A 16,241-nucleotide genomic window follows, 5' to 3' on the forward strand; every position below is an offset into this window, starting at 1 on the left:
TATGTAAAGTTTGTGAAATAAAGAGGTAAAAGTCAGGAAAATGTAAAAAAATACATACCCTACTGTTAGTATTTTAATACTAGGGTATGTGAAACTCTTTTGGGAGAAATGTAGCGTGAACACTACATTTGACATGCAGTTGACATGCAGTGGCCTCACAGAAAGTTATAAAACATAGGGACAAATGTGTGTTTTCCCCTTTTCAGTGGCTCTTGAGAGATTATTCCTGTCTATGTGGGTCCTGGAAGGAAAACGTTTGGGAACCCCTGCTGCATGGAAGTTCATGGATTAGTAAAATTACTTTTAAAACATTAAATTGATTAACATGACTGGCACCTTCATCAGGTAAAGTTGTATATAAAGAATGTGAAGCTGACGTCACGCCCTATGTTGCATGTTACGGTGGCGCCGCCATCTTGGGAGGATAATACTCCACTGCTATTATTGTTTTGATATGTACCGTTACTTTTCCCCCCCAAATGTTGCATATTGTTCCCCTTTACCTACAGATATGTACTTTAAAGGTCCATTGTTGTTCGGTGAAGTAAACATCAGAGATGCTTTGCCACAAGCTGCACCTGTAGGAACTACACTAACTATGGTCTTCGGATCTTCTTCCGAGATGGTATTCCTTGGAGCAGGGGTCTCCAACCTTTTTGTAAGCGAGGGCTACCTGAAGATATAAAATCATCTAGAGGGCTACTTGTTGATAAAATACTTTCAAACTTGAAACACGTGATGCATTACTTTTAGGCTCACAGGACCAAATTCTGCTTTCTTTCACATATTTTTCCACTTGAATATATTAAAGCTTACAACACGTGCTAATAACATTTCATGATGATGTGTAGCACTTGGCTGATACGTATAGTCACAGATTCATCAACTGTCCTGAGCATTATTGTTGAGCCCTGTGTTTGGCGGGCACCTTACAGAGTTTATGAGGGCTACCAGGTGCCCGCGGGCACCACGTTGGAGACCACTGCCTTGGAGCATCCACATTGATGGAACCCTTCCGCATCGTCAGCAGGGATCACAGGGTCTCAGGTGTTTCGCCCCTTAACCCGAACACCTCGCCTGAGTGGGGCAGCGAAGACTGACTAGCCTTCACCTGCAGAAGGATTCCAACTGTGGGCTCTCTTCAGCCACAGCCATCTTGAGCTGGACTCGTTTGCTGCAGCTATGTCCCTGGTTTCTTCAGCTGTTTAGGCTCCAGGCCCATCCTCTGGAGGAAGTAGCGCACCGATTTTGCTGGGCAGCCGACTTCAATAGGGTAGCTGGTTGCATGCCACCCCTTTACAACAGCTTCGACGACCAGGTCTTGGTACTTGGCCTTTTACCTTTGGTGGAACGTGGTTAGCCTCTCTTCCCAGGGCACCGTGAGCTCAGCAATTATAATGGTTTTCGTGCTCCTGGACAGCAGGACCATATCTGGTCGGAGGGAGGTCACTGCCACGTCCTGTGGGAAGACAAGCTTCCTCTTCAGGTCCACTCTCAACTCCCAGTCGGAGGCTCCTTGCAAAGAAGAGGGTGGGTTCTTGGCCACCGTGCCGATCTTATGAGCCTTGTCTCCTTCCCTCACAAAGGTTATGGCTTCGGGCGGATAGACCTGCTTGTTATTGGCTTTGACTCGCTGCTGTTCCACCCATTTGGCGATTTCCATGAGGACCTTGTCGTGCCTCCATCTGTACCACCCTTCTGCCAATGCCTTTGGACAACCGTCTTTGGACAACTGTCACGGGACAGAGGCAAGGGACGGCTTTATATAGCATCTACTCCGTGCTGATTGGTTGGACTACATTATCATGCTCCTCCCGAACATAGTTAAATAAACTTCATTTCACAAGTTCACATTATTATATAATCAGATAAGATAAAGCATTATTGAACATAATAGCTTTATAAAATAAAGCAAGATTTAGCATGCTGCCCCAGGGGAGGGTGTCACGGATCTGCCAGGCTCCCCAAAAAAGCCCACTAAATGCCGGACAGCAAAAAAAGCATTTTTGACTCCCATCGGCGCTTTTTTGAAATTGTGCTCTCGTGAAATATTTTGCCCTGTTTAGTAAATCTCACCCTTAGACTTCTAGCCGGTGAACATATGAAAGGCAGAGAAGGTGCGCAATAAAAATGAGTGATGTAAAAGAAGCTTTCGCTTGAAGCACTAGTTGTCTAGAAAATTAGAAGCGACGAAAGTGATTAGACAACAAAGCCTGAAGCATTACGGAATCTAAATTAATGCAGAGAAATAAAATGGCAATAAATGAATTTGACCTTTGGGATCATAATCCAGAGTTCTTCGAAAACTCTGTACTTGGACTCGTCGAGCAGATGGAGAAAGGGAATGAATGAATGATTGTTCATTGCTGGTATAGATTAAATCGGGTTTAAGTGGGGACAGGGAGGGATGGAGGGCAGGGTTAGTGGCTGAAGAGGGTGGGCATTCCACCGTGAGGAAATGATTTGTGCAAGAGCATATGCAAGACAGAATGAGTAAGCCGGCGCCACCGAGATGAAGATGGTGGTTCAGGGGGGAGGCTGCATTTTATCATGCTCCTTCTGAACTTAGTTATATAAAAATAACTTAATTAAAAAGCACTTTTGGCTTAAGACTGGATATGTGTATGTGCACAGGCACATTGTGTTTCTTTACAAAGTAACATTGACATCCACTGGCCTGGTGTGCATATTTTTATTTGTTTTCCCACATCCGTGTGAATGAAGATTGTTTCGACAATGCTGTTGTGTGTTTTTAAAACACGCAAAGGAAAAATGTTTCAGTTTTTCATTGTGTAAATGTGGTCTTAGAATCTGGCCCTCATAAACTTGTGGTCACGTGGATAGCTTTGGGTGACCCGAGTTCCGGCTCATGTCCTTTCCCAGTCCTACACCCCCTATTGCTTCCAGCCCTTCTAAAGACTACTTTGCAAGATGTAAACTCTGGCTGAAACAGAAAGTTCTCCTGACCAACATTTGGACGGCAGCGTTGTTTATGTCTTAAGAAGGGTCTATAGTGTCCTATTGAAAATAAAGGAAAAAGTCCAAATAATATACGTACATTAAATAAAAACATGCTCAAAGGCTAACTCTAAATAAAGTCTATGATGACACTAAGAAGCTAGCTCTGAGTAAAGCCAATGGCTGTAAGGACATCGCTTCGGCGACCTGAGTTTGAGTCCAGCTTGTGTCTTTTCCCAGTCTCTCTCCTACCCTATTGCTTTCTGTCCTCCCCTACTGACCTAACTTGCTCAGAGGCTAGCTCTAAATAAAGTCTATAAAGACACAGAAACTAGCCCTGAGTACAATCTTTTGAGACACTTAGAATCTGGGCCCGGTTGCATAAATCACCTTAAGTTTTTCCCTTAAGTATGACACTTAAGGGGTGATTTCCCTTTACCAAAGACAATAGGAGAATAACTTAAGTAAAACTTAAGGTATACTTAAGGACACACTTAAGGGAAAATTACACTGAAGGTGCTTTATGCAACCGGGCCCTGGCCCTCAGTAAAGTCTAGTGAATTACATAGGAAAAAATACTGTCAAAAATATGTCAAAATGTCGGAACCTGTGGCCTAGACACCACTTCAGACATATAGCGTAACTGCGCTTTGGGTGACCTGAGTTCGAGACCTGGCTCATGGTCCTTTCTGGACAGGGTTGCCAGGTTCTGGAAATATTTCCAGCCCAATGACCCCTCAAAACCTGCCCAAAAAGAATGAAAACTAGCCCATTTCTTTCTGGTGTCCAATCAAAGTCAACGTCAAATGTTTTCTATTGCTTTATTTATCTTATTTGAATGGTTTCCTGTTTATTTGTAGTCTGTGCGCATCTGTCTTTTTTTAAACACGCCCTTCCACTTTTTCCCCTTATTCCCATAGGGTCTGAAACTTGTTTGGTCATACCCCTCTAAACCTATAAAAAAGATCCAGTGCTCAAAGGCTCGTCATGGAAATATGCATGAGAAACGTGTTTAACCCTATCTTCGTAAGAAACGCAAAAACTAAAAAGCATGTTTAAATGTTAAATATGTATGTGTTAGTACACGCACCTCCATTTTTACACATTCTAGACTTCTCTTCTCGTCCTTTAGACATTAGAATAGTCTTTAATCAAGCAAACGTGTGATATTTGACAGCCGGAAGAATAAACTGTTCTACAGTCATGCATGACGCCGACGGACGCTCCCCGCGCTTTTGAGAATGGGTCCAGTCTTTGAGGTCAGGTATTCATTCTTAGTATGAATACCCGGCCAGAAACCTATGGCTCCATAACTTTTCCTGCAACTGCATTTTCAAAATATGAAATGAAACAAGGCCAAAAAATGTCATAATGATTTATGCTGGCCAGAGGAGGATGGGCTTACTTTGATGAGTCTTGGTTCCTCTCAAGGTTTCTTACTACCTAACCTAGGGATAGTTTGGTCACTTATGCTTTTTGTTGTCCTTATGTTGTTCCAGTTGCTTCCATTGTTTCCCTCACCTGTAAGTCGCTTTGGATAAAAGCGTCTGCTAAATGACTAAATGTAAATGTAAATGTAGTTTTCCTTGCCATTGTTGCCTTGTGTTGGCTCTCAAAGGGGACTTAAGGCAGTGGTTCCCAAATCCAGTCCTCGGGACCCAGCTCCTAGAATGTTTAGATCTCTCCTAATATAAAATACATCTTCAGAAATAAATGACATGTATTTCTGATGCCAGTCCATTTTATTTCTCATAAAGCCATCTTTTAAAGTTATTTTTACAGTCAGTACTACTAATATTCATCCCATGATATGAAAAGTTATATACAGCGCATACTAGAACTAATAATAGAAATACCTGACAAACCTATAAAACTTTTTTAAAAAGTTTCATCAATGTACATTGTATTGAGAATTGTAACAGACTCCGTGCCTACACCGACCACGCCCCCTACACCTGCAGACTATTTATCAGAACTCTACTTATACTCACCCTCAGCTCACGTTTGTTTTCAGGTCTACTCATCATATGTGTTTCGTTTAGTGCTGACCCAGTTGTTATCTGTTATACCTGTGGATTGCTTACCTGTGGATTGCTTACCTGTTTACCTGTGGATTGCTTACCTGTGGATTGCTTACATGTTTACCTGTGGATTGCTTACCTAGTGTATCTGTGGATTGCTTACCTAGTGTATCTGTATACCGGTGGATTATCCCCTTTGTTCCCTGAGGACTGCCAATAAACTGTTGCAAGTCATTTGTGGTGTGGCTTGCCTGGTATCCAGTAAGAGTGGTGACAAGAATAAATTGAAATAATGCCATATTTTATAATCTCATGGATTCTGTGTCTTTATTTCTGTATCTCTTTACATAGTAACTACTGCCTATATGTAAAGCTGCATGCTTTGCAACAATGAACACTTGAAAAAATCATATTTAAATTGATTTATAGTAGGGGATGGCTCATTGCTGACACGGCAACAGTAACAAGATCGTAAATAGGTAAAGTTATCCAGATGCTATATACCTGTATTAAGAGTCTATGTAATGGGTCTGAATTGTATTGTTTTCGTTGCAGATCTCTCATAAGCAGTTAATATTGTTTCCCCAACCTGAATCTATTCTAGTCATACATACACTAGACATATGTCTGCCTTTGTATGGATGTGTGTTTACTGGCATGTTCTCATGTAAATATAACTCTGAGACATAAATAGCTGTTCACAAGTTTATTTGCTCATAAATTCCTTTTAGGGGACTTATCAAAGGATGACGGGTAACGGTAAGACATGGAAAGACTGCAACTGGAGGGCGAAAACACTTCTGCTGGGCTTCTGAGCTGACAGTACTGTCAGCAACCTGGACATAAGACAGCTCTTTGTCTATATAAAAACAAAGGTAAGTATAATTTGTTATGTTGCAAGAGAAGAGATGCCAAATGAACTATCTGAGCTCTTGGAAAGGCATAGATATACAGTACTATACCAATTATGGTCATTGACCAAACTCCTTAAGCTTTAATGGAGACAGGCTGACTTTATAAACATATTACTACACAAGCTGTGTTTATATAGTTTTATGATGAAATGAATCTCATGACGAAATTAAACTAGGCATGTTTCGGGCAACAAATGAATCTGTGCCAAGCCACTCACACTCAAAGTTGTAGTACATTGTTTATAGTCAAAATAAACCAAGGTAAAGAGGATGCCACTGAACCTGGGTAGGTGTCTGGAGAACTGGATCTCATAAAAATGTGGTGGATGGGTGATTCTAATGAGGTCTGTTGTGGTGCGCAACTCTGGCATAAACCCCAGGTTGTTCCTACCCTTGTGCAGTTCTTTAAGTGCCTTGGCATGGTGGATTTGCAGGATGGCCATGGCATGCAGGGTGGAAACGCCCTGACCAGCACCATTGTAGATCTTCAACGGTAAAGATGTATACATTTACAGAGGAAATAGCACTTGTAAGACTGGCTGCTGCTGAATCGCTTAGGGGAAACCAATGAATTCTAGGCTAATGCAAACATTTAGCTCCAAAAGAACTAGCCTAAATTAGTGGTGCAAATTTGTTTTATAATCCCATGTCTGAGTTGTAGCGAGTAAATTCCAATGGGCAAGTTTCAATGACCTTATCTGAAAAAACCCAGAGTGATAGGGACTCTCAAGTAAAGTCCCTAAACTCCCTAAAGTAACTACATTGACACAACGTTGAGTGACTGACAGAGAGGGAACAATCTATTACCCCATGCGTGGGATACATTCTTGTATTGTTCATATTTGCGTTTGATTATTTCCTGATGTTCAGTTCTTCAGTGCCAACATCACTTTGGACTATAACCGATTTAAGATCGCACTTGAAAGACAAAAAATGTTGATGAGTGTATGGTGTCATCATGGTACCAATAAAGTCTGATTGCATTGGTTTGGTTTCGTCAACTAATCCCATAATCCCATTTGTTTAACTACATTCATGTTACAGGAACCAGATCTCAACTCACTCAACTCAACTTTATTTATACAACGCTTTTTACAGTTTTCATTGTTACAAAGCAACTGTACATGAGACATATTGACTATAAGCAAAACAATTAAAGTTATACCTGTAAAAACAAGAAAAAGGTGAAAACACAGAAGACAGACATACCCACATACAAAACACTCCACACACACAATATGCACACGTACTAACAGACATAGACATAAACACACACACACAGACAAGCAAGCACGCGCACACACAGACACGCACGCACGTACAGTGAAAGCACACATTTAAGATAAAGGAGAGAGAAACACAGGTCAAATATTAAACAGACTATAAATTCCTAAATGCAATATTAAGTAAAACTTTAAAATTCTAAAGCAGCCCCCCAGCCAGGCAAATAGTGCAAAACAGTATGCAAACGGTAACGGTAGATCTCAAATCAATTGAGCATCTGTAGGATGTACTGGACCAAGTTCAATGCAAGGCTGCTCCACCACTACAAGGTCTTACAAAAATTACCTGCTGTCTGTGCCAATGGCCTTGTGGGCAGTACTTCGATATATGTGCCACGGGTGCACTTCAGGTGACCCGAGTCCCCCATCTCTCCCCTACTTGGCTACCTGTGCTTTCTCCCACTATGTAATTAAAGGCAAAAAGGCCAAAAAATACATCTAACAGAAAATGTTGTAGATAGAGATGATAGGATGTAATAATTTATTAGTGCCACCTACAGTTGGATTGATGTTACTTGATTGCGCTTTCCTGAATTGTGGGGATAGATTCCGGACTGTCCTGTCAAGTATGGTTCTCTATAATGTCTGACTGCCAAAAACTTTTAGCACTGAAACTTCTCATTTCCCATCTAAAGCTTAATTCTGTTTAAAAGATGCTATTAAATGAAAAGGCACATACTAGTTTACGACACAAAGAACATGATCTGTCTGCTCTAGGACATTAGAGTCACGACAAACATTTTTAGAAGCCAAACTCAACCCCCACTGGCATGAGGTTTGACAAGCCTCCATGGCATCAAGTTAACTGATGAACCCCAACAGCTGCAGCTTGGGTTTGGAGCCATAACACTGCCATTTGTCCTCTTTCATCCACACAGAGGTACAGTTGTGCATTGAGCCGTTAAGAATCAAGAACTAGACCAGGCCTCTATTTCATACTCTTCCGTTTTTTCATCGAACAATTATCTATTACCTGTGGACAAGCGAAGATGGAAACAAAAACAAAGATCATCTTTTTCGTGATCATGGTGGGCTCAGTGTCAATGTTAACAGCAGTGGTGACAGATCACTGGGCTGTGTTGAGTCCTCAAGTAGAGAATGTAAACACAACATGTGAGGCGGCTCATTTTGGCCTGTGGAGACTCTGTAAGAAGCACATCTACATCGATAAAGAGGAATCAATTGGTAAAAGCTGCGGACCTATTAGCTCACCGGGGGGTGAGTAATGGAGAAATATTTCTGTCAGTCGATAAAGCTTAAGTTTTATGGCTTCAGTGTTTTGTGTGATTCATGTTCGTAGCCCTGTTCAACAGTTCAAATAAAATAATTTCTGAATCAACACCAACCAAAACATGTCTTACTGTAATGGTGAGAGAATTTGTATCATTATTATACATACCAATTTTAAAACTTGGTCACATTTAACAGTTAGTGATTATTTCAAAATGAAGGGTGAGTCTAACAAGATTGTTACATTTTATTTGAAATATATATATGTATTTGTTTATTTTAGTTTATTTTTTCCCCACACGCAGAAAGTGTAATGCTTTACTGGATCTCTCTAGCCACTGGCAAAACATCAACATTAAAGTTGTAGTTCACCTTCAAAATGAATATTCTGTCATCATTTACATGCCCTCTTGTCACTTTAAACCTGTATGACTTTCTTTCTTCTGCAGAACACAAAAGAAGATATTTTGAAAAAATGTTGGTAACAGAACAGCACCCCTCTATTGTAACCAATGCAAGTGAATGGGGGGCTGTTAACAACATTATGTAACCGGTCCCACTTGCACAGCTCTGCGCGGGTCTTGAACCGACTACGGTCCGGATGGGAGACGGGCGCTCTAACGAGGAGGCTAAAGACCGCAGTCTCTAGCGTCTGTCGCTAGAGCGTCTCTGTTGGTCGGGGAGTGAGGTTTTACACACTGCACAGCTCTTCACTAGCTGGCCTCCGTTACACTCACCCCCCTAATCCTCACTCCCATCCGGGTCACGGCACCAATGTAACCGGTCCCACTTGCACCGCTCTGCGCGGGCCTCGAACCGGCGACGGTCCGGATGGGAGACGGGCGCTCTAACGAGGAGGCTAAAGACCGCAGTCTCTAGCGTCTGTCGCTAGAGCGTCTCTGTTGGTCGGGGAGTGAGGTTTTACACACTGCACAGCTCTTCACTAGCTGGCCTCCGTTACAATTCTTCAAAATATCTTTTGTGTTCTGCGGAAGAAAGTCATACAGGTTTGAAAGAGTGTCAGGAACGGGGAGGGAAGAACCCAATTGCAGGCAGCGGTTAACGAATAAGACTCTTTATTAAATAATAAGCCCGCGATGGGGCAAACAAGAACACAAAATAGGGTATAAACATAAAACGTGCCACGAGGGGCAAAACAAAGTCCAAAATAAAACACTGAGAATAATCCAAACGAGACAAGGCAGGAACAAGGTAACCAGATGACTTGGACTAACTAGACAATAGTACAATACATGAGAAACGCAACGCACGGGACAGAGAACACGAGGGCCTTAAATGGGGAGACTAATGAGGGGCAATAACACTGGGCAGGTGAAGGGAATGAAACACTAACTGGAAACTAACAGGGAGATTACACGGGGCAGGTGAGGGCAATCAAACACTGAGGGGAACCTAAACGAGGGGACGGGGTCAAGACGAGACGGGAGAGAGAGCGCATGGCATGTAAAAACAAACAATGCCATGTCTCTCTCTATACTAAACACGTGGGTCAGTCATGATCCTGCAACAAGACTGAGAAAAACATGACCAAAAGAGGCAGAATCATGACACAAGAGGGTGATCACAGAATTTTATTTTTAAAGTTAAACTACTCCTTTAATGTGCTTCCCGTGTTTTCTTAAAGTGATTTACAACTAAATACATAATTGTAATAACAAGTAATATTTGTTCAACAACAATGTTTAGTGAGATGTTTACGCCGGTGGTTCAGTGGACTGTGCATTGATGTTGCACATTTGTAAATAGAGGGTATGCATTGACGTCACTTTCCCACGTGAACATACCGGGACACGCTCCCTTGAGTGGTAAAACACTCAGCAAAATGGCTGCTTTCAATAGGAGAAACAAAGAAACCGGGACTAAAACACGCAATTATTTTCTGAAATTGCAAGCATCTGGACTCGACGGTGATCCTTAGTTACGAGTACCTTACGACTTACAAAAGAATCAGGTGTTCTTGGACACTCAAATATTGCGCGGAATTGTGTTTCCTGATATTGTAACCATTCATTTTGCTGAGTGTTTTACCACTCAAGCGGGCGCGTTCCGGCATGTTCACGCGGGAAAGTGACGACACGTGCATACCCTCTAAACTCTGTTTCATGATGTGATTTTCCCAGACACGGTTTAAAATAATACAGGAGTAGGCTATAATCTTTACGGAGTGTCTATTTACACTGGGTACAAATAGCCCACCTTGTCGGCAGAGACTATTTACATTAGCTCCGCCCACCAATATAAGATTGGAATAGTGTAAGAATGATGCCATTTCAAACTGTGACTCCAGTGGCGTAAGGTGTGAAGTGTGTGTATCTTGGTACAGGAGACCGGGTTCTAATCCACCTCTTGCTGAAAACGCTCTTTAACCTTTTCTATTACCTTGCAGATCATAAAGGCATTTGTTTTCAATAAGAATTATTTAAGACTTAAAATAAGAAAAAATCATGAAGTTTAGGTTTAGGTTAATGGTATATGGTGTAGGGCTTTAATATCTCGATAGTTGCCTTCACCAATATTTTTTATAAATATAATGATTTACACTCCGTTATTATTGCAAAATGTTTAATGCACAACAATACTGAGGTGCAAATAGTAATGTTATCTGCCACTGTTTATAAGTAAATAGCATCTTACTACTATTTCTACTTAATCCAAAGAAAATACAGCTATTCGGTTGGTGTAAATAGCATATCGGTAAGAAACGCTGCTATTTTCACTTAGTGCAAATAGCCGCTGCCTAATCTTTATTATTAATCACGTTTTACTAACAGCAGGACTATGAAGACCCCAACTAATAAAATTAATTTAAAACCACCTGATGCTCTGTAAAGCTCTTGATCCCAGTCTTTTTTCAGCTGCCAGTGATATTTGCTTCTCAGTTCTGTAAAATTTTAACCTTTTCTTGGTTACATTACAGGCAACCTTGATCCAGCTAATTCTGGATAAACTGCCCAGGTGCTTCTAAATGAATCCTGTTAATTCTTGTTGAGGTCTCCATAGACCGGCACTTAATCATTGCCAGCATTTACATTTGGCATTATCATGCGACCTGTATCTGGATGTTGTCCACATACACATTGAAAAGACAAGAGTACACGCGCTTCTGATCAGAATGTTATCCTGATCAGTGTAGTCGAGGACCATCATATGTGCCCATCATCATCAGAATAGCAATGTTTTTCATATGATAAAGATGATAACTTTGTTCATGTTTACAGTGACAAAGGGACTAGCAGAACCAGACCATGCCAGCATAATCCCCCACCACCAGTTTTGCCTTTACCAGATTCAAAAATCCAAATAATGTAATGTAAATTTGTTTAACCTGTTATTGACTCATCGTAGTAATGATCTCCACTGCCCTCTGTCAGTGTGACCATTGTGTGAGTATTTATATAGCAACTCAAAATTGTGTGTGTGTGTGCGTGTGTGTGCGTGTGTGTGTGTGTTAACAGAAATCAACTGTTCATACTTCAGACATTTCACACCAGGAGAAGACTCTGAGATCTTTGAAGTTAAAACTCAGAGAGGTGAGTTATAGTCAGACAACAGAAGGCCCCTGTGCTGTGCTGAAACAATTTTATTTTGCAGAACATGTGGAATGCTCAAGATATTATGACCTGAAATGCTTTTAACCGCAAATTGTTCAAAAAAATATTTGGACAATTCTGCTATAGTTCTTTATATGCCTGTGTAGATGCTAATATTCAAACATCAAATGAGTCCTAAACCCCGATGATTAACTGGAATATTTTTAAATTGCACCTTTTCTGTCCTCACAGTTTTATCCCAGGTATTGTGTATGAATATTGCAATATCCGTATACAGGTTTTTCTCATTTCTTTTTGTTTTAGAGTACAACATCTCAGCAGCTGCCATAGCTATCTTCAGCCTGGCGTTTATAATTCTGGGTACTTTGTGTGTGTTGGGTTCTCTCAGGAAAGGAAAGGACTACCTATACAAGCCTGCAGGCATGTTCTTTGCTTTCGCAGGTACGACAAATCATGTCATTCATTCTCTCTGTGTGACTAACTACACAGGTTTCTAACAAATCATGTAAATCACATAGATCTGTGGATTTATTTTCTCTATACAGAAATGATATATTATATATCTAAGGGATGATATATTGCTCAGCTTTGCGCTGGGGCCATGATCCCCATGTCTGGGTTTATTCAGCGATAACAACTGTGTGGCTGTACATTATCATGCTTACACTGCTATACTTGTCACATGAGAAAATAGTTACTTTAAGTAAACTTTATTACTTATTTTGATTGTTTTTATTAGCAATTTCAAACCTTCTGTACAGTTACTAGCAGCTTGCATTAATTGTGAATTGTGACATTGGTGCATCAGTCTCATCCGGAAATGCTGGATACTGAACTCATACTGAAGCATGTGTCTCATACTGAAATAGACTTATTAATAATAAACTTACTTGAGAAAAGAAACTCTTGACATCACAGATGTTTCGAAATGTACAAACCTCACAAAGAGAATATGAACATTTAACCCAGGGGTTCTCAACCTTTTTGACTCCCACTGTATTCAACAATATTTAAAGGCCCCCTCCCACTCACAATAAAATATTTTAGAGCTTGACATTAACTGGAAAAGCATTTATTTATTATACAGATGTCCAAATAATAATAAGAAATTCCTTGGTTTTTAGTTTTAAATGTATTTCAAAGCTTGTTTTGTCTTATTTGAAATTATTAGTCATCTCAAAGCCCCCTTGGAAGTCAGCTGTGGCTCTCTTGTGGGCCACGGACCCCTGTTGAGAACCCCTTTCACAGATACATCACACTTTAAACCACAGTTTAAATAATCAAAAACGTCTTATTGGTCTAAAATGTCCTGATAGCAAGAGGTACTGAGATTAAACAGGTGAATCTAAACTCAGATTAATTTGTGACCAGCAGTGTTGGGGGTAACGCGTTACAAGTAACGTGCATTACGTAATAAGATTACTTTTAAGTAACGAGTAATGTAACGCAGTTACTTTCTAAATTTACATATCGATACTCGAGTTACTTTGTTCTTCAAGTAACTCGAGTTACTTTTCAGTCTAATCATTGATTTATATGACATTTATATAAAAAAAATTTAACTGCAGAAGTGAAATCCTGAATTAAAAGTAGTGTAGACATGATCGCTCATGCTTGCGCAGAAACAGTCGCTAGTCAGACATAGGCAGTGTTGCCATGTCTGCAGTGCTGCAGTGTTCCGGCTTCGTTTTTGTTACGCAAACCTGGCAACCGTTGACACAGCGATGGGAGGCCAGAGCTCAGATGCGGAGTTATAGTGTGGCCGCACTCGCCACCATGGACAAAATGCCTGCAAATGTCGGTCATGCTCAATAGATAACTTTCAGATTGTGAAATTAGTGCGAGTCACGACGAGTCGCAACAGCAATCAATTGCCCTGCAAGTGCGATCATGTTTGGAAGATAACTTTCAGATCGCGAAATTAGCGCAAGTCATGACACGCAACTGCAATCAATGGTCTCATGCCTCGTGAATGTAAACATAAGCTGTGTTCGACTGTTTGTGGCGCTGCACGCACAGACAGATCTGCAGATTTATATGGGCATGGTCACTGTTAGAAGAAGGGTTGGGAGCGGGCAGAGCACGGGAGAAAGAGAGGAAACAACGGTCATCTGTTAGTCTCCTCACCAAATACCAGCATATATACAACATAATATGTTAAATGTAATTTTCCCCTCAAAATAATATTATATAATATTAGTAATATATTATATGTTAGATTAATCATAATTTCGTATAACATTATCGAGTTGTTTTGGTTCAACAAAGTCCTCAGCAATGCAAAGAGGATCTGTCATATCGCTTATATATTACTTTTTTATATAAAAAAACCCCACCTATATTCGCCGGCCAAAAATCCTCCTTTTCCCACACAGTGTTATATGACTGGAAACTACTCTGCCGTCCCAAAAGCTCACCGGCGCCATCTTGTGCAACTAGCCGCGCTGTCAAAACACAATAAATATGGAGAGCGACACCGAAGTTAGCAGTGTCAACAGTAGGCAGAGCTCTGATGAGGTGGAGGACTACTGGTCAGAAAATATTTGAAATGTGTTTTTTAAAGAAAATAATGGTGTGTTATAGGCTATATAGGATTGTTAAATGCATTACAGTGTTAAACACTAAAGAACAGCAAAGTCTGGAAAAGCATGAGTAACGCCAAAGTAACGCAAAAGTACTTTCAGTTACTTTCCACAAAAAGTACCCAAGTAACGTATTTAGTTACTTTTTATAGAGTAACTCGATATTGTAACGAGTTACTTTTAAAAGTAACTTTCCCCAACACTGGTGACCAGTAGGTAAAAAATATTTGCATTAGAATCCATTTTTCACTACTTTAGAACTCGCTGTGCATTTATCGTATCTTTTCTGTCCTCAGGTTTGTGTGCCATTATCTCAGTGGAGGTGATGCGGCAGTCAGTCAAGAGAATGATAGAAAGTGAGGACACTATCTGGATTGAGTATTACTACTCCTGGTCTTTTGCGTGTGCATGCACAGGCTTTGTCCTGCTTTTTCTTTGTGGAATCGGCCTACTGCTCATCTCCATGCCACATATACCAAGAAACCCCTGGGAAACCTGCATGGATGCTGAGCCTGAGCAGATGTAGAACATGTCTACCGTACCACGGAGGGTAAACTTGTGCTCCATAAGAACTCTTTTATGCAAAAGAGGTCATTTATTGAACCTTATTGTTATTATTCTGGAGCAGGTACTGTGAGGATTTATAACATGATCTTGTGGGAATTCATAATGGTTGGTTCTAATTTATGCATATGCTGTGCTAGCTAAAGTGGTGCGTAAAATGTGGTGTAATTACTACTTATACAAAGATAGTAGTTACAGATTTGCCACTGTGGTCATACATTTAGAGAGTATAGACCTATTTCAGCAGACACAAAGTGTCACACAGCCCTTTCCACCACCTCATCCCAGAAAATAGCCTAGCTTTTAAAAATGTATATTATTATATGCATTTAACATCTTAAGATTTAAAATGTAAAAAGAATATTTGGGTAACAATCTTTAGATAACAATCTTTTGTGTAATAATGCTGTAACCATCCCCCCAGATAGCACAATCCATCTGGTTTACGTCTATTTGACGTCTGCATTTACATCTGTAAGACATCTGCAATACATAGTTTGCTCATCTGCAATACGTCTCGGAGACGTCTGAACGTCTGTAATACGTCTGCTAAAGATCTGGAGATCTGCTGCTTAAAAACATCTGCTAAACATCTTAGAAAGAGCTGTTGTACATCCATTCTAAATCATAAACATCTTACAGACATCTTCTAGATGTCTATATGACGTCTGACAGCAGACATCTCCGAGACGTATTGCAGATGAGCAAACTATGTATTGTAGATGTCTTGCAGATGTAAATGCAGACGTCAAATAGACGTAAACCAGATGTATGTGTGCTATCAGGGTATGTTTAGATTGATTACCATGGTCATGTTTATGACACTGGGATGGTCTGAAAGGAGAAGGGTTGCTGAACAACTCTGTGATCACCAGGGTATTGAAGGAAGTGATTCATTGTTAGTTAACACCTGGCTGACATATTTTCAGGATGATCTGTACTGTATAAATATGAAGAGAGTGAATTTTAAATAAATGCATTGTAATACAGTGGTGTCTTCTCTTACTGTAATCTAGTTATGTTATTTATGTATGTTTCCTTTTATCTGTTGAGCACATTTCAAACAAGGTTTGTTGACTTCGGTTTGTTAAAAAAGAAAAGCATTTTAAAACAGCTC

General features: G+C 40.4%; 1 protein-coding gene across 2 annotated transcripts; it reads left to right on the forward strand.

Moving 5' to 3' along the window:
* The first annotated feature begins 8,025 nt into the window (after positions 1-8,025).
* cacng1a (calcium channel, voltage-dependent, gamma subunit 1a) lies at positions 8,026-16,104 on the forward strand. 2 transcript variants are annotated; one of them, XM_057338386.1, is made up of 5 exons: positions 8,026-8,394; positions 11,883-11,957; positions 12,282-12,419; positions 14,857-15,110; positions 15,921-16,104. In XM_057338386.1, exons 1-4 carry the CDS (start codon positions 8,166-8,168, stop codon positions 15,084-15,086), a joined length of 672 nt encoding a protein of 223 aa, XP_057194369.1. In that variant the 5' UTR covers positions 8,026-8,165; the 3' UTR covers positions 15,087-15,110; positions 15,921-16,104. The 2 variants fall into 2 exon arrangements, with proteins under 2 accessions (XP_057194369.1, XP_057194367.1); XM_057338384.1 differs by having other exon boundaries at positions 14,857-16,104.
* Positions 16,105-16,241: the final 137 nt, after the last annotated feature.

The sequence above is a fragment of the Triplophysa rosa genome, linkage group LG7, assembly GCF_024868665.1.
Source record: "Triplophysa rosa linkage group LG7, Trosa_1v2, whole genome shotgun sequence".
In the NCBI taxonomy this organism is placed as follows: Eukaryota; Metazoa; Chordata; class Actinopteri; order Cypriniformes; family Nemacheilidae; genus Triplophysa; species Triplophysa rosa.

What these genes read in the sequence shown, in the direction of transcription:
- cacng1a (XM_057338384.1), top strand. Translation starts at nt 8,166, where the DNA reads ATGGAAACAAAAACAAAGATCATCTTTTTCGTGATCATGGTGGGCTCA. An exon ending in TGAAGTTAAAACTCAGAGAG is followed by an intron (nt 11,958 to 12,281) that starts GTGAGTTATAGT and finishes TTTTTGTTTTAG; the next exon opens with AGTACAACATCTCAGCAGCT. An exon ending in CATGTTCTTTGCTTTCGCAG is followed by an intron (nt 12,420 to 14,856) that starts GTACGACAAATC and finishes TTCTGTCCTCAG; the next exon opens with GTTTGTGTGCCATTATCTCA.